The sequence below is a fragment of the Colobus angolensis genome, unplaced genomic scaffold, assembly GCF_000951035.1.
Source record: "Colobus angolensis palliatus isolate OR3802 unplaced genomic scaffold, Cang.pa_1.0 Scaffold354, whole genome shotgun sequence".
NCBI lineage: Eukaryota > Metazoa > Chordata > Mammalia > Primates > Cercopithecidae > Colobus > Colobus angolensis.
Window position 1 is genome coordinate 902,544 of NW_012116866.1, and position 16,827 is coordinate 919,370.

Here is a 16,827-nt window from a genome sequence, read left to right on the forward strand (position 1 = left end):
CTCAAAAAAAAAAAAAGTGAGAGTATATTAGAGATCATATTGTTCAATATTCTCATTAGATAAATTGGAAAATATGCAAATGTTATAGATATGTTTATTCCAGACTTAAGAAAGACACATTATAATTTAGAAAACACTAACCTTCATATTCCTCTTCATTCTCAAGATAATCATCATCTAGCACATTCAGCAGTCTTAGCACTGGAGTGGGAAGCATGACCAGATCTTCAATATGAGGGGCTGTTAAAATTCATCATAATATGGTTAAATGTAAATCCCCCCAAATAAGTTGAACACCAGATAAAGGAACTTGGGAATATAAATTAGTGCAGATGTCTTGTATGACTGTCAAATGACCAAGAAAAAAATAAAATAATATACAACTTACCAAAAGGAATGCTAAAGAATGGGCTGCACAATGCCATTTCAGCAGGAATTCTTCTGCTTGGATCATCATGAAGCATGCTAAAACACAAAAAATAGGTGCCTTATCATTTCTACTGAATCTTTTGAAAATGCAACCATTAAAGAAAGTAAGAATGTCTAAATGTTCATGACAGCATTAATTATAGTAGCATGATTTATTGAATCATTCACCTATAAAGAATACAAATGTTACTTATTAGTAGCAATTCATGATACATACCTATGACATTATACTGTGATTTAAAATAACACTTTTGATTAATAAATGAAATACTGCAAAGTGATTCACACTCTATAACAGTGAGTGGAAAAAAAAAACACAGATTTAGGGTACCACAATTTAAAAAAAAAGATAGTGGTGGGATGATTGTTGAATTTCATCAAATTTCTCTAATAATAAAGCAACTAGATAGCAAAATCAAAAACCCATGGACAATATCTATAACAAAAACCATAGGGACACCCTAAATAGCCAAAGCAATCTTGAGAAAAAAGAACAAAGCTGGAAGCATTATACTACCTGATTTCAAAAAAATACTACAAAGCTACAGTAACCAAAACAGCATGGTATTGATATGAAAACAGACACACAGACTGATGAAACAGAACAGAGAGCCCAGGGGAAAAAATATTTACAACCAACCGATTTTCAACAAAGGTGCCAAGAATACACAATGGGGAAAGGACAGTATTTTCAATAAACGGTGCTGGGAAAAACTGGATATTAACACACCAAAGAATAAAATTAAACCCTTATATCTCAACTACACAAAAATCAACTCAAAATAGATGAACAATTTACATGTAAGACCCAAAACTACTAGAAGAAAACAGGAGAAAAGCTGCACAACATTGTTCAGGGCATTGAATTTTTGAATATAACTTCAACAGCACAAGCAACAAAAGCAAAAACAGACAAATGGGATTACATCAAACTAAAAACCTTCTGCACAGCCAAGGAAACAATGAACAGGGTGAAGAGACAACTTACAGAATAGGAGAAAATATTTACAAACTATACATCTGCTAGGGGAGTAATATACAAAACATATAAAGAACTCAATTTGGCTGGGTGTGGTAGCTCACATCTGTAGTCCCAGAACTTTGGGAGGCAGAAGTGGGAGGACCACATGAGCCCAGGAGTCCAAGACCAGCCTGGGCAACATGGCAAGATCATCTCCCTACAAAAAATTTTAAAAATTAGCTGGTATGGTGGCATGCACCTGTAGCTCCAGGATCACTTGAGCCTATGAATTCAAGGCTGCAGTGAGCCATGTTTATACCACTGCACTACAGCCTGGGCAACAGAATGAGACCCTGTCTCAAAAAAAAAGAAAAGAAAAAAGAAAAAACAGAGCTCAAACAACTTAACAGCAAGGAAACAAATAGCCCAATTAAAAAATGGGCAAAAGACCTGAACAAACATTTCTCAAAAGAACACATACAAATGACCAATAGTATATGAGAAATGCTCAGTATCACTAATCATTAGGAAAATGAAAAAACAAAACCACAATGAGGTATCACCTCATATCTACTACAATAGCTATTATCAAACAGACAAAAGACATAAAGAAAAGGGAATCCACACACATTGTTGGTGGGAATATAAATTAGTAAAGCCATCACGGAAAGCACTATGGAGGCCCCTAAAAATTTTTTAAAAAAAGAACTACCAGCAGTCCCACTACTGGGTTTATATTCAAAGGAAATGAAATCAGTGTGATTAAGAGATACCTGTATGCCCATGTTTGTTGCAGCACTATTCACAATAGACAAGATATGGAATCAACCTAAGTATCTATTAACAGATAAGTGTTCATTTCTTGTATGTTAGCTTAAAAAAAATAAAAATAAAAAAAAGATGCATAAAACGTAAAAAAAAAAAAAAGAAAAACACAGATGAGTAAAAAAAGAAAATATGATATATATACACAATGGAATACTATTCAGCCATTGAAAAGGAGCAAATCCTGTCATTTTCAACACAGATGAACCTGTAGGGCATCATGTTAAGTGAAATAAGGCAGGTCCAGAAAGACAAATACAGCATGATCTCACTCATATATGAATTCTAAAAAGTGTTGATGTCGCAGAAGTAGAGAGAAGAATGGTGGTTACCAGAGGCTGGGTGGGGGAGTTAGAAGACAGAAGAGTTTGGGGAGACATTGGCCAAAGCCAAAAGATGCCTAATTACAGTTAGATAGAAAGAATAAGTTCAAGAGATCTACTGCACAATATGGTGATTCTAGTTAATGATGACATATTGGATTCTTGAAAAACACAGGGAGTGAATGTTAAGCACTCTCATCACAAAAAATGATAACTATGTAAAGTAATGCATTTTTTCATTAACTAGATTTAATAATTCCATAATGTACACATATTTCAAAACACGTTGTACATGATAAATACATAAAATTTTAGGTCATTAAAAACAAAAAAGACTGAGATGCCGTTATAGTCTAATAAAATTAATGTATCTCTATATAGCTATTGAAGTGTTTGAGGCATAAAAAGACCGTTATTTCCTTATTGTAAGTAAGCATTTGTAAAGTAAAAATAAGCCACTTAAAAAACAAAAACTAGGCCAGGAGTGGTGGCTCACGCCTGTAATCCCAGCAATTTGGGAGGCAGAGGTGGGTGGATCACTTCAGGTCAGGAGTTTGAGAACAGCCTGGCCAACATGGTGAAACCCTGTCTCTATTAAAAAATACAAAAAATTAGCCAGGCGTGGTGCCATGCGTCTGTAGTCCCAGCTATTTGGGAGGCTGAGGCAGGAGAATCACTTGAACCTGGGAGGTGGCGGTTGCAGTAAGCCAATATCGTGCCACTGCACTCCAGCCTGGGCAACAGAGTGTGACTCCATCACAAAAAACAAACAAATAAACAAACAAACATAAACCCTATAGTGCCAAACTATCAATAGCAGTAAGATTTGCACTATATTGGCATCTATGTGTAAGAAGGCAGAGGAAAGCTACAATTGATCTGATGAACCAGAGAAGAAAATCACCCCAAACAGCCAAAAGGTACTCACTGGACTGCATAGCAAGATGCTGGAGAAAAGCAGCTGAAACTATAAGGGGTTATACATTCTAGTACTAAGTGAATACAAGGAATTCTTTGTAAAATCATGAGGTTAGAGTAATCTAGACACTAAGACCTCTTAAAACTAACCAGCCAAAGCTTTTTTTCAGTTCAAAGTCCCACAGTGAGAAGAAATATTGGGAACAGAATCCAAACTGAGCAGGATGAGGGGGAGAGAGAGAGGCACCAGAAAAAAGCAGAAGAGAACAGCCAGGAGATCTCTGAAAAAAGCCACTTTTTGGGAGTATTACACAAAACAACAGAAGAGGGAGCCCTGTATAATAAGAAAAGTTATCCCAAGTATATTTTCTTGTATAAGTTTAGGAAAATAATTTTCACATAAAAATGAGCAACATAAAAAGGATTATAACTGACTACGCATGGTGGCTCATGCTTGTAATCCCAGTACTTTGGAAGGCAAAGGCAGGAGGATTACTTGAGCCCAGGAGTTCGAAACCAGCCTGGGCATCATAGTACGACTTTGTCTACAAAAAAATAAACCAGGCATGATGGTGCATGCCTGTGGTGCCAGCTACTTGGGAGGCTAAGGTGGGAGGACTGCTTAAAGATGCAGTGAGCTGTCATCACACCATGGTACTCTAGCCTGGGTCATAGAGCGAGACCCTGCTTCAAAAAAAAAGGAAGAAAGAAAGAAAAGTATCTATTGTACAAAAAAAACCCCTGCAAAATGATAAATCTCAGATAATGTATGCCAGAAAGACATGACCATAACACAGATGAATATTAAAATCTACCTTTTTTTTTTCCTGAGGCAGAGTCTTGCTCTGTCACCCAGGCTGAAGTGCAGTGGTGCAATCTTGGCTCACTGCAACCTCTGCCTGGGGGGTTCAAGCAATCCTCCTCCTGCCTCAGCCTCCAGAGTAGCTGGGATTACAGGCAGATGCTGGTAGGCCCAGCTAAATTTTGTGTTTTTAGTAGAGACGGGGTTTCACCATGTTGGCCACGCTAGTCTAGAACTCCTGATCTCAGGTGGTCTGCTCACCTCAACCTCCCAAAGTGCTGGGATTATGGGCATGAGCCTACCATTTCAAAATGAACTAAATGGCCACGCCTGGCCTTTATAACCTACCATTTCAAAATGAGTTACATGGCCAGGTATGGTAGCTCATGCCCAGGCAAGCAGATCACTTGAGGTCAGGAGTTCCAGACTAGCCTGGCCAACATGGTGAAACCTCGTCTCTACTAAAAACATGAAAATTAGTTGGGCCTGGTGGGGTCCACCTATAATCCCAGCTACTTGAGAGGGCGAGGAAGGAGGAACGCTAAAAGCTGAGAGGCGGAGGTTGCAGTGAGCACTGCAACACTGCACTCCAGCCTGGGCGACAGAGTGAGACTTTGTCTTCTCCTCCCCCTGCAAAAAAACTCAAATGAGCTAAGGACATTTTTTTGTCTTTAGCTCATTTGAGTTTTTTTGCAGGGGGAGGAGTGATACAAGATGTGAAAGAGCAAGAGAAAAAAAAATTGAAAATCACAAAAATAAGGTACTAGAACTCAGGAAAGAATTAGAAATTAAAAGAAAATCATTTCATAAAATAAAATTACACTACAAGAGATACAAGGATGAATAAACACAACAAATAATGTCTTAAAGAGAAACAGTAGGCAAAAAGGAGGATATTTTTAAAAATCAAAGAGGCCAGGCACGGTGGTTCACACCTGCAATCACAACACTTGGGGAGGCCGAGGTGGGCAGATCACGAGGTCAGGAGATCAAGACCATCCTGGCTAACACGGTGAAACCCCATCTCTACTAAAAATATAAAACATTAGCCTGGCGTGGTGGCGGGCGCCTGTAGTCCCAGCTAATCTCACTCTGTCGCCCAGGCTGAGGCAGGAGAATGGCGTGAACCCGGGAAGCAGAGCTTGCAGTGCGCCGAGATCGCGCCACTGCACTCCAGCCTGGGCAACAGAGTGAGATTCGGTCTCACACACACACATACACACACCAAAAAAAAAAAGAAAGAAAAACAAAAGAAATAATGGGTTGGGGGTGGTGGCTTATGCCTGTAAACCCAGCATTTTGGGAAGCTGAGGCAGGAAGGTCACTTGAGTTCAAGACCAGCCTGGCACATGGTGGGACCTCGTCTCTTAAGAAAGGAAAAAGAGAAAATACAGAATCAAGCAAAAATGATAGCTGGACACTGTGGATCACACCTGTAATCCCAGCACATTGGTAGGCCAAGGCGGGCAGATCACTTGAGGTCAGGAGTTCGAGATCAGCCTGGCCAACATGGTGAAACCCTGTCTCTACTAAAAATACAAAAATTGGCCAGGCATGGTGGCAGTAGCCTGTAATCCCAGCTACTTGGGAGGCTGATGTGGGAGAATTGCTTGAACCCAGGGAACAGAGGTTGCAGTGAGCCGAGATTATGCCACTGCACTCCAGCCTGGGCAACAGAGCAAAAACTCCGTCTCAAAAAAAAAAAAGAAAAGAAAAAATGGCAATATTGAATATAAGGCAAAGAAAATCAAACATATGTAGACTAGGAGGACACGAAAGTGAAAACCAAAAAGAACAGAAAAAACATATTAAAAACTGTACTTTAAGAACTCTTTTCTAAAACAAACGAAGATCTGAAACTACACAGTGAAAGGCATACCGTATTTCTGACCCAGAACAATCAAAGTCAAAATATATTTTGGTAAAATTACTGCACATTGAAGAAAAAGTTAAAATCCTCTGGGCATCTAGACAAGAAGACCAAGTGATTTTTTTTTTTTTTCTTGAGACAGAGTCTCGCTCTGTTGCCCACGCTGGACTGCAGTGGCATGATCTTGGGTCACTGCAACCTCCGCCTCCCAGGTTCGAGCAATTCTCTGCCTCAGCCTCCTGAGCAGCTGGGATTACAGGCACAAGCCACCATGTCCAGCTAAATTTTTTGTATTTTTGGTAGAGACGGGGTTTCACCATCTTGGCCAGGCTGGAAGACCAAGTGACTTTTACTGAGTCACGAAACTTTCAACAGAAACAATGCAGTAATATATAAGACACTCAAGGAAACAAAAATGTATGAGATTGGGATGAGACACATACAGGACTTCCAGGGTGGCGGGCAAAATTTTATTTCTTGATGTGAATAGTAGTTACAAGATGGGTACAATGTTCCAACAGATTAATTAAGCTACACATTTGCTTAATTAGTGTTTTTAGTATCTGTGCTTTATTCAACAACAACAACAAAAAAGGTTCAAGCAACTTGTATGCATATATAATGCGAAATACAGAAAAATAGTGAAGGAAATATACCAAAGTACTAACACTAGAATGTGGGTTTATAATTTTTATTTTCCTCATCATGACTTTCTATAGTTTCCAAATTTAGTATTCTATGTAAAATGGTGGGGAGCTATTATTTAAAAAATAATAAAAATAAAAAAGTCAATACTAGAATTTAGATGATTTAACTTCCAGGCTATAATCCATTTTATAATTTTTCACTCCCTTCTCTTCAATGTAAAATGCAATTTATAATATCTCATATCAGTCAGATACTAACAGCTATTTAAAACTAATTTGAAAAATACACACACAAATAAGTATGTGTAAAATTGGTGAAATCGGAATAAATCCTGTGGATTATACCTATTTCAACTTACTGGTTTTGATACTGTATATACTACAGTTATGTAAATAATTACCATGGCGGGAAACTGGGTAAATGGTAAGGACCTCTCTGTAACATTTTTGCAAAGTCCTGTGAGTCTGTAACTATTTCAAAGTAAAGAATTAATAAAACTAACTTAAAGGTTTATAGGGCCAATTATTAAGGTTTATAGGCCAATAATTAAAGGTTTATAGGGCCAATATTCAAAGGAAACTATAATACTCTAACTCAAACAAGGGATCCATACTTTTCTGATGTACTAATTATTTTATTCATTTCCGGTCCATAGTCTAGAAACCTGAAGAGCCTACTATTTAATAATACAGTCATACACTGCCTAACGACGTTTTGGTCAACAATGGACCACATATACGACAGTGATCTCATAAAATTATACTGGTCTGAAAAATTCCTATCCCCTAGTGACATCATAGCCATTAATGCCCTATTGCAAAACATCACTCACATGCTTGTGGCAATGCAGGTGAGTAATGTGTTGCGGTAGGACACAGATGTAAACAAAACTACTGTACTTGATAATGACAATACAAAAGTGTTAATGGCTTATGTATTTGTAACTATTTTTTTATTCCTATTTTAAAGTGCACCCCCTCCCCCAAAAAGTTAACTGTAAAATAGTCTCAGGCAGGTCCTTTGTGAGGTATTCCAAAACAAGGCATTGTTAACATAGGAGATGGAAGCTCTATGCATGTTACTGCCCCTGCAGACATTCCAGTAAGACAATATGTGGAAGACAATGATATTGATGATCCTGACCGTGTGTAGGTCTAGGCTAAGGTGTGCTTATGTCTCAGTTTTTAGCAAAAAAATTTAAAAGTAAATAAGATAAACAAAAATTAAAGTTTATAAAGTAAAAAAGTTACAGTTAAGCTGACTTATTACGGAAGAAAACAAATTTTGGCCAGAAGCAGTGGCATACACCTGTAATCTCAGCACTTTGGGAGGCTGAGGCAGACAGATTACTTGAGGTCAGGAGTTCGAGACCAACCTAGCCAACATGGTGAAACCCCGTCTCTACTAAAAATACAAAAATTAGCTGGGCATGGTGGCGTGCACCTGTACTTCCAGCTATTCGGAAGGCTGAGGCACAAGAATCACTTGAATCTGGGAGGCAGAGGTTGCAGGGAGCCAAGATTGTGCCACTGCACTCCAGTTTGGGTGATGGAGTGAGACTCTCTCTCAAAAAAAAAAAAAAAAAAAATTTAAAATAAATTTAGTGTAGGCTAAGTACACAGTTTTACCCTTAGTCTTATAGTGTACAGTAACGTCCTAGGCCTTCACATTCACACACCACTCACTCACTGAATCACTCAGAGGAACTGCAGTCCTGCAAGCTCCATTCATGGTTAAGTGCCCTATAAGGTATACCATTTTTAATCTTTTATATTATATTTTTAGTGTACCTTTTCTATGTTTAGACACAATACTTACCATTGTATTACAACTATCTGTAGTATTTGGTACAGTAACATGCTATATAGGTTTTAGCCTAAGAGCAATAGACTCTGCCATATAGCCCAGGTGTGGGCAGAAATCTGAATCATTTACGTTTATGTAGGTACTCTATGATGCTAGCATGGCAAAATCACCTAATGACATATTTCTCACAACAGATACCTATTGTTAAATGACATGACTGTACACATTTGTATTTTCAAAATATCTATTGTATTTGTATCTATTCAGACATCAGAAAAACTGTATCTGTCCCCAGACCATTGTCAAGAGTAATTATTTAAAGTATAATTAAAAACTATCTTATTCAAAATGGTTTTTGGGTCTTTTTTTTAGGGGGAGGGGAGTAGTCCAAAAGCAAACTCAATCTTTAGTTAATAAAGATTCTCTTTAAAAACCTGCTTACCATCAAGTATATAGAACTGCCAGGGCTATGAGAGGCCAAAGGTATAGTGGCTCAGCATCTATCTTCCAGTGAAAAGGCAGCTGCTAGGAAAAGCTTAATATCCAATACTATGAGCAAAAGAACACTCCTTTGAAAATAAATTTGGTAAAACTATTTGATTACTTATGTTCCTTATAGGAAGCTAGCCTGCATAGACTTATTTCTAGGGGAACAAAACCCCTACATGGATCAAGCAAACTAGAAATAATATAAATCTGTTCAGAAAAAGAAAAAAGACGTACCATTTCACACAGTACATGTATGCAAAGCAAGTTTACAGTATGTGTAACATACCTTTTGATAAGGTCTCTTAGGTGATAGGCTGGAATTGCGGCATTCACCACTGCTTTACTGGCAAATATGTGATCAATAATAGCAGAACTGTTTGCCTTAAAAAAGGGAGAAAAGTCTTCCTTTGGTTATTCAGTCTGTATATTGAGTACTAGGCATATAGCACTATTTGAGAATAAAATGCAACAGAAAACACCATCTTCTGAGAGCCTACAATCTTTTTTTTCTTTTTTTGGAGACAGGGTCTTGCTCTGCTACCCAGGCTGGAGTGCAGTGACACAGTCTCAGCTCACTACAACCTCTGCCTCCCAGATTTAAGTGATCCTCCTGCCTCAGCCTCCTGCGTAGCTGGAAATACACGTGTGTGCCATCACATCCAGCTAATTGTTTCTATTTTTTGTAGATATGGGGTTTCACCATGTTGCCCAGGCTGCTCTCAAACTCTTGGGCTCAAGTGATCTGCCCATCATGGCCTCCCAAAATGCTGGGACTGTAAGTGTGAACCATCATGTCCAGCAAGATCCTACAATCTTAACAGAAGAAATAATATACATAATTATACACTTCTAGAGAAGAACATTTTTTCTTCATTTTCAGCACCTAGCACTTTGTGAACATCTACTCGATGAAACAAGAAAAAATAAATACCAATGCAACTACATAAGAATGTAGTTTAATGCAAAAATGAATGTGTAATAGGTGACTCAGAGTATCTCCGTGATGAGTCTTCAATTGGTTTTCAGACAGAAATAAACTATCAAAGAGAATATGATGCAGTATTAAAACATCTTATTTGTCATATTACTCATTCTCTAAATCTTTAAGGAATATATTTTCTCCTTGAATATTATGCTAACTCAGAATTTAGAACTGTGTATATGAGTTAAAAGAACTGATACTATCATTATCAGTACTATCATTATCAGTAAAATTATTAAATACTTACCATGAGCTGCTTGCTAAAAGTATCATTTCTTTATTAACCTCAATAGTCTTATGAGATAAATGCCATTATTATCTTCATTTTAAGGAAAGCAAACCATGGCTTAGTGAACCTAAATAAGTAACTTAGTAAGACCTTTGTGGAGGCAAGATACAAACCCTAGTAGTTTGACTTTAGAGCCCATGCTCATAATCAGTTGGCATTTTCTGCCTCCATAGAAAGCGATAAAACAGAAAAATAATGTTGTATCTAGAGGCATATATTGGAGATCCCATTACTGCACATCACCCCTCTAAATTTCACACAAATTTGAATGTGATCTAGTTCTGATGAGCTCTAAGCCAAGCAGATATAGTACAAAAGGCTCAAAGACAGTCAAAGCTCATTCAAATAACTGATGTATGTCTGGATTAGCATTAAGAAAGAATACTTAGACTCTTGATTGTTTGGAGTACCAATAATAAAGAATGATACTGATTTTATTCCCAAGAAAGCAATTTTTACCCATACAAGCATCAGGTATATACATTGGGCTATTAAAATATCCCTTCCAGGAAATGCTACAACAGAAATCAGTGTCTAGGTGTTTAAAAGAAACAAAACTATATGTTGTAATAGCTATATAGTATGTATTACATGCTCAAAAAAATACTTGTTGCTTAGTATCAAAAGCTTGTTGCTTAATATCTAAGTTCCAAACCTCTAACCTTTGAATGAACTTTTTGTGCATTTATAAATTAGGAATTAACTACAGTATGTTTTCAAAGGTATTGTGGGGCTTTAATGTTGAGATAATATCAGTATCCTTTAGGCTACTATTTAAGTGATCTTCCTGCCTCGGTCTCCTGAGTAGCTGGGACTAAAGGTGTGTGCCACCACACCCAGTTAATTTTTTGAGGTTTAATAAATACAATGCTTTGGAATGATTATTGATCTTGATATTAAACAAGTATTAAAATACCTTTTATACTTTTTTTTTTAACTACAGACTGGGGTCTCACTACTTTGCCTGGGCTGGTCTCAAATAAGCCTCCCACCTTAGCCTCCAAAAGTGCTGGGATTACAGGTGTGAGCCACCATGCCCAGTAAAAATAATTTTTTTAACTGTAAATGAGTTAAGATAATCTATAAACATTATCATTTAACTTATAAGCTATGGTTGTGTTAGTAACACTTTAGAACTTAATATTACTGTTAGTAAACAAAAGAAACCACTTTTGCTTCTTCAAGAAAAAGGATTCATTCAAATATTTCATCAAGCACTTACTATCTGCCAAGCCACAGGTTAGGAACAATAAGAATGCAATACTCACTAGCACATTGATAGCCATAGGAGTTGGTAGTGGCATACAAGTATCATAAATAGAAAAAGAGGAGTACCAGCAACAGACAGCAATCAAGAGTTCTCTAAAAGAATCATCATAAATTGGCCAGGCACGGTGGCTCATGCCTGTAATCCCAGCACTTGGGGAGGCCCAGGCAGGTGCATCAAGAGGTCAGGAGTTCGAGACCAGCCTGGCCAACATGGTAAAACCCCGTGTCTACTAAAAATACAAAAATCAGCCAGGCGAGGTGGCTGGCGTCTGTAATCCCAGCTACTCAGGAAGCCGAGGCAGGAGAATTGCTTGAAACCGGAAGGCGGAGGTTGCAGTGAGCTGAGATTGCGCCACTGCACTCCAGCCTGGGCGAGAGTGAAACTCCATCTCAAAAGAAAAAAAAAAAAAAAAAAGAATCATCCTAAATTATATACTCTTAAATTGAAAGTAAGGACCCCAAAGCAAAGCACTGGTGAAGTTTACCTTCCATTCCTGAGATCTGACTGTATGTTTCAGTTTCATTCCTGAGAACATTTCCAGTAAAATGATTCCTAGGCTCCACAGATCAACAGCTGAGGTACACTCTGTATCACTCTGCAGGCCAGCCTGGGCCAAGCAATTTTGCAGTTCTGCTTCTGGAGCCCGATACCCGTCTGTCTGAATATACTTTACATCCTAAAAAAGATGAGTAAATATTACAACCAATAAAAAAGCTGCTCCCTTTCTATCCATCTCTACGGTGAATTTACTTCCCTAACAGTGCAGTAAACCCACTGCCAAGCTAAATGTTAAAAATTTTTAGTCCTTGGTTACCATAATTCCTTGGTTCATTAACTGGGCAATTCTCAGAGGCAAGCTGCACATTTCCATATAGTGCTCCTAAAGAAGTCTTCTTTGGATTGTCTGTTACCTATTAGGCACTGCTGATAATAAGGACACTGCAAAGAAACAATAAACCATGGAGAAAGGAGGATTTGGCAGAACTATCCCATGCATTCTGCCACGAGCTACAGCCCCAACACTGAAGGGACCAGGAACAGTAACTCAGCAATTAGCCAAACACGCATAAAATTTAGAAAACCATTCTATGTAGGTTAAGTACCTATAATAATTCCAGAGCTCTCGTGCTTCACTGGCTCCTCCTACCTGACCCAAACATTATGTCTTTTTTTTACACGGTGGCACTGAAATTCTTTTGATTTGCTGCATCCCCTGGCATTTCAGTATTTTAGATTAAAATGACCTGTAAGTCCCTACTAAACTACCCTTGTCATTTAAAAATATTTGGCTCAGACCACTACATTTTAAACTGCGAGAGAAAAGAAAAGGTTATTTCTTACCTGATTGCCTTCTTTGAAGCTAAGCCCAAAGTCAATGAGTTTAAAACATTCATTCTCTGCACTCCACAATATGTTACGTGGCTTGAGGTCCGCATGGACATAGCCCTCATGATGAAGAAAAGCAAGGGCCTCCAAAACATCTCGGGCACAATGCTGTATCATCCACATGGAACAACCCTGGTGACTGGAATATAAGAGCAATTCCGAAACACTGACATCCAGGAGTTCAAGCAACAGACAGCGTGATGGCACATTTGGAGTAAAGTGGATTGTAAACACTCCATACAAAGTCACTAGAAAAAGAAATTATCATACTTTAAAAATCAGACTCAGAGTAAGTCACTATTAAAGTTGGTAACTGCAGTACAAACTTGCGATAGTCTAGATAAGGATAACTTTGCTGAGCAAGCTTCCACTGTAATTTATTTTTCCCATGAATAAGATCTTTTGGCAATTGGGTTATTTTAATAAAAATAAGATAAGACAGCCTACAATAGCTGATTACCATTCACAGATACTACATACAGTACAATTATTCAATTTGTGTTTCACCGAGTGCTCAGTGGTGATGAACATGAACTTGGAGTGCCAACCAAAAATGATTAAAAGTAAAAATCCAAAATATAAATAAATAAAACTTACTGTTGCATCATGAGGTCCTTTTAAAAAAATTTTTAAAAGTAAAAATCCAAATATTAAGCAACTCTTTTAAAAGGAATGTCACAATGTGCAAAAACCAAACTAAAGATTGCTTCTTCATCCAAAATAGCAGCCTAGGTCTGTCACAGTGGCTCATGCCCATGATCCCAGCATTCTGTGAGACCGAGGCAGGAGGACTGCTTGAGCCCAGGAGTTTGGAGACCAGCCTGGGTAACAAAGGGGAACCACCTCTCTACAAAAAACTAGCCAGGCATGGTGCTGCGTGCCTGTAGTCCCAGCTACCCGGGTGGCTAAGGCAGGAGGATGGCTTTAGGAGGAATTGGAGGCTGAAGTGAACTGTGATCTCGCCATTGTACTCCAGCCTGGGTGACAGAGTGAACTTGTCTCAAAAAAAAATTAAAACAGAAAAACAAACAGCTATCTATAAACTAAATACTAACGAAGAGATTGAGACTTTCCGGATGAAATTTCAACTAATCTTGCAGAGATTCAGCAAGTTCTTAGGCTTGCAAAAATTTTCCCTTTTCAGTACCAAAATTATAGTAATAGACCATTTAGTATACTAAAAAAATGTAGCACTAGTGTTAATTCTTCTCCAAAATGGTATTATAAAAAAACTCACTTTTCTTTAATAACCAAAGCTATAACTAATGATAAGCTTTCTGTCGTGTAATGAAAATGAAACCTTTTCACAGATCAATCATCAGTGATCATTACATAGCTTACATTCTGAGTATCTGATTCATGAAACAGTCTCACGAGAGCAAAGGTACAGTGTTCCTAAATTTCACACTTCTATAAGGGCTCCCATGGAATAGTGAATCATTTCTTCCAAATCCGTACTAAATTTATAACAGGTGAGCTATATGAGTTACCAGCATTGATGTCACAAGGCCCAGACATAGTTCCCATTTTCTACTGGTATGCAAAGATGCAAAAATTTCCACACAAGACACGACAATCAGCAAAGACATGCCTCCTCTCACTAGAAAAGATATTTCTGTATGCTAATGAATGCGGCATTCTCCGATGGGACTTGAAGCAGAACAGAATTTACTGAGCATCTGTGTGACACCTGGCAAAGCAGACCACCAACTCCACTATACCGCAGACAGTAATAAAGTGAAAGGGGAAAGGGGCCTGGATCGGGTGATAAAGAAGGCTAGACCCGCTTCTCCCGCAGAAGGGCAGGAAGATAGAACGCCAGATAGCGAGAGGAGGAGTGTGCTCGGACTGTGACCTGGGCAAGAAGAGAAAGGAGCCAGCGACAATTACCGATGTTCCTGTGACCCTGCAACTGTTCCAGCGCCGCCCTCTCTTTGCGGAAACCATACTCGGCGGCCGAGGCCGCAGCCCCGGTGGTTCCTGGCGGCAAGAACTGCTTGAGGGCGCCGGGGGGCGAGCCAGGGTTGCCGCAGCAGCGAACCCGATACACCGAGGCGGAGGAGCCGCTACCCAGACGGCTCTGTACCTGCCACAGCCGTCCGAAGGCCTCCAGAAAACGCGGCGGCTCCGCGCCCCAGGCACAGCCGGATCCCGCCATCGGTGTGGGCTAAGGGCACGGACACGGGAGCTGACGCGACGCCTGAGGCAGGCCGGCCGGGCCCGCGGTCACATCCCCGCCAGCCGGACCAGCGGCTCCGCAGGGAGGGAGCTGCAGCCGCCTCACCCACTCCCGGGACTTCAAACAGCCATTACACCGGAAGCCGTGGTGCACCCTAGTCCCAGAAGCCGGAAATGGAGGAAGAGTCTATCATACAGGCCGAAGGAGGGGGGCTCAGAAGGGGCGGGGCCTAGAAGTGATTAGAGGAGTTAGGTTTGGAAAGAAGAGTCGAGAATAAGAAGTAACCTTAATCATTGAGTATCTACCATTCCAAGCCTAGTGTTAACCGCTTTCACATAGACCTGAAGCTAAAACTGGTCCTTTTTCTTGTTGAGGCACCTCACCACTAGGAACCTAGAAAAATAAAACCCTGCCTACATTTCTCATAGAAAGAATCCCAAGGAAAACACACCAGGAACAAAAAGAGAGAATTTACCATCACCTGCAGGTCCATGGTCACCAGTAACCACGATTCTGGATGCCTAGACTTCTGTGCTTCTTTTAGATGTAAACCAAAAATAAAATTCTAAGCCCCCCTGGCCAACTATCGGAATGGACTTTCTCCTAGGTCAGGGCACTCTAAAATTCTGAAAGACTGGGTCAGGCCATGAAGGACCTAGGGCCCCGTCCCACTAGCCTCATTATACCTCTCTGGTTAATGTCAGCACAGATCTTCAGTCTGGTAAGAAACATTTACAATCTATTTTCTCGGAAGCCTGCTACCTGGAGGCTTCATCTGCATGATAAAACTTTGGTCTCCACAAGTTCTTAAGACAACCCAGACATTCCTTTCTATTGATAACTCTTTCAACCAATTGCCAAGTAGAAAAATTTTAAATCTGCCTATAACCTGGAAGCACCCATTTCTCCCCCCACCAATCCCCGCTTTGAGTTGTCCCACCTTTCTGGGCCAAATCAATGTATTTCTTAAATGTATTTGATTGAAATCGCATGTCTCCCAAAGTGTATAAAACCAAGCTGCACCCCAACCACCTTGGGTACATGTTCTCAGGATCTCCTGAGGGCTGTGTCACAGGCCATGGTCACTCATATTTGGCTCAGAATAAATCTCTTCAAACATTTTACAGAGTTTAACTCTTTTTATCAACATAGTCCACCTTGCCTATGGCTCCCTCATCAAAAAACATTCACCCTGGATCTGTTTCAAATTTTTATTTTTCATTTATTTATTCAATTATTTTATTCAGCAAACGTTTATTAAGTAACAAATGTAGCAAATAGGCATCTCAATCCACAAACTAGGATGTGTAAGAAATAGCCGCCTTTACTTTTCAGTCATTCAACCTTTTCTCTTTCAAGCTCTATTCTGATTGTGTGGCAAAAACTTAGTATCAGACAATAGGCCCTATCTTCTTTTCCTCAGGTTTTGTGTAAGTTCCCAGCCAGGTGAGATGGTTCATGTAGTGCTAAGTGGAACGTTTGAGGAGAGGTTGAGGACTAAACTCTGACCTGTCTTCTCTCTTGCTCAAGTTTTTCTTTTAGACAGAGTTTCGCTCTTGTTGCCCAGGCTGGAGTACAATGGCACGATCTTGGCACCTCAGCTCACTGCAACCTCCGCCTCCCGGATTCCAGTGATTCTCCTGCCTCAGC

At 39.4% G+C, this 16,827-nt stretch overlaps 1 protein-coding gene across 3 annotated transcripts in view; it reads right to left on the reverse strand.

The window, feature by feature from the left end:
• The window catches only part of UHMK1 (U2AF homology motif (UHM) kinase 1), a 32,848-nt gene extending 16,862 nt beyond the window's left edge, over positions 1 to 15,986 (reverse strand). For 2 of the 3 annotated variants that reach the window (XM_011952970.1, XM_011952968.1), the window contains exons 1-6: positions 14,889 to 15,352; positions 12,954 to 13,246; positions 12,097 to 12,288; positions 9,358 to 9,452; positions 389 to 465; positions 142 to 240 (exon numbers count right to left, since the gene is read on the reverse strand). In XM_011952970.1, the coding sequence (XP_011808360.1) occupies positions 142 to 240; positions 389 to 465; positions 9,358 to 9,452; positions 12,097 to 12,288; positions 12,954 to 13,246; positions 14,889 to 15,156 (1,024 nt within the window). In that variant the 5' untranslated portion in view covers positions 15,157 to 15,352. Of the gene's footprint in view, positions 1 to 141; positions 241 to 388; positions 466 to 9,357; positions 9,453 to 12,096; positions 12,289 to 12,953; positions 13,247 to 14,888; positions 15,353 to 15,863 lie in introns of those variants that run through there. The other variant, XM_011952971.1, reaches the window with a different exon arrangement.
• Between the last annotated feature and the right edge of the window lie 841 nt (positions 15,987 to 16,827).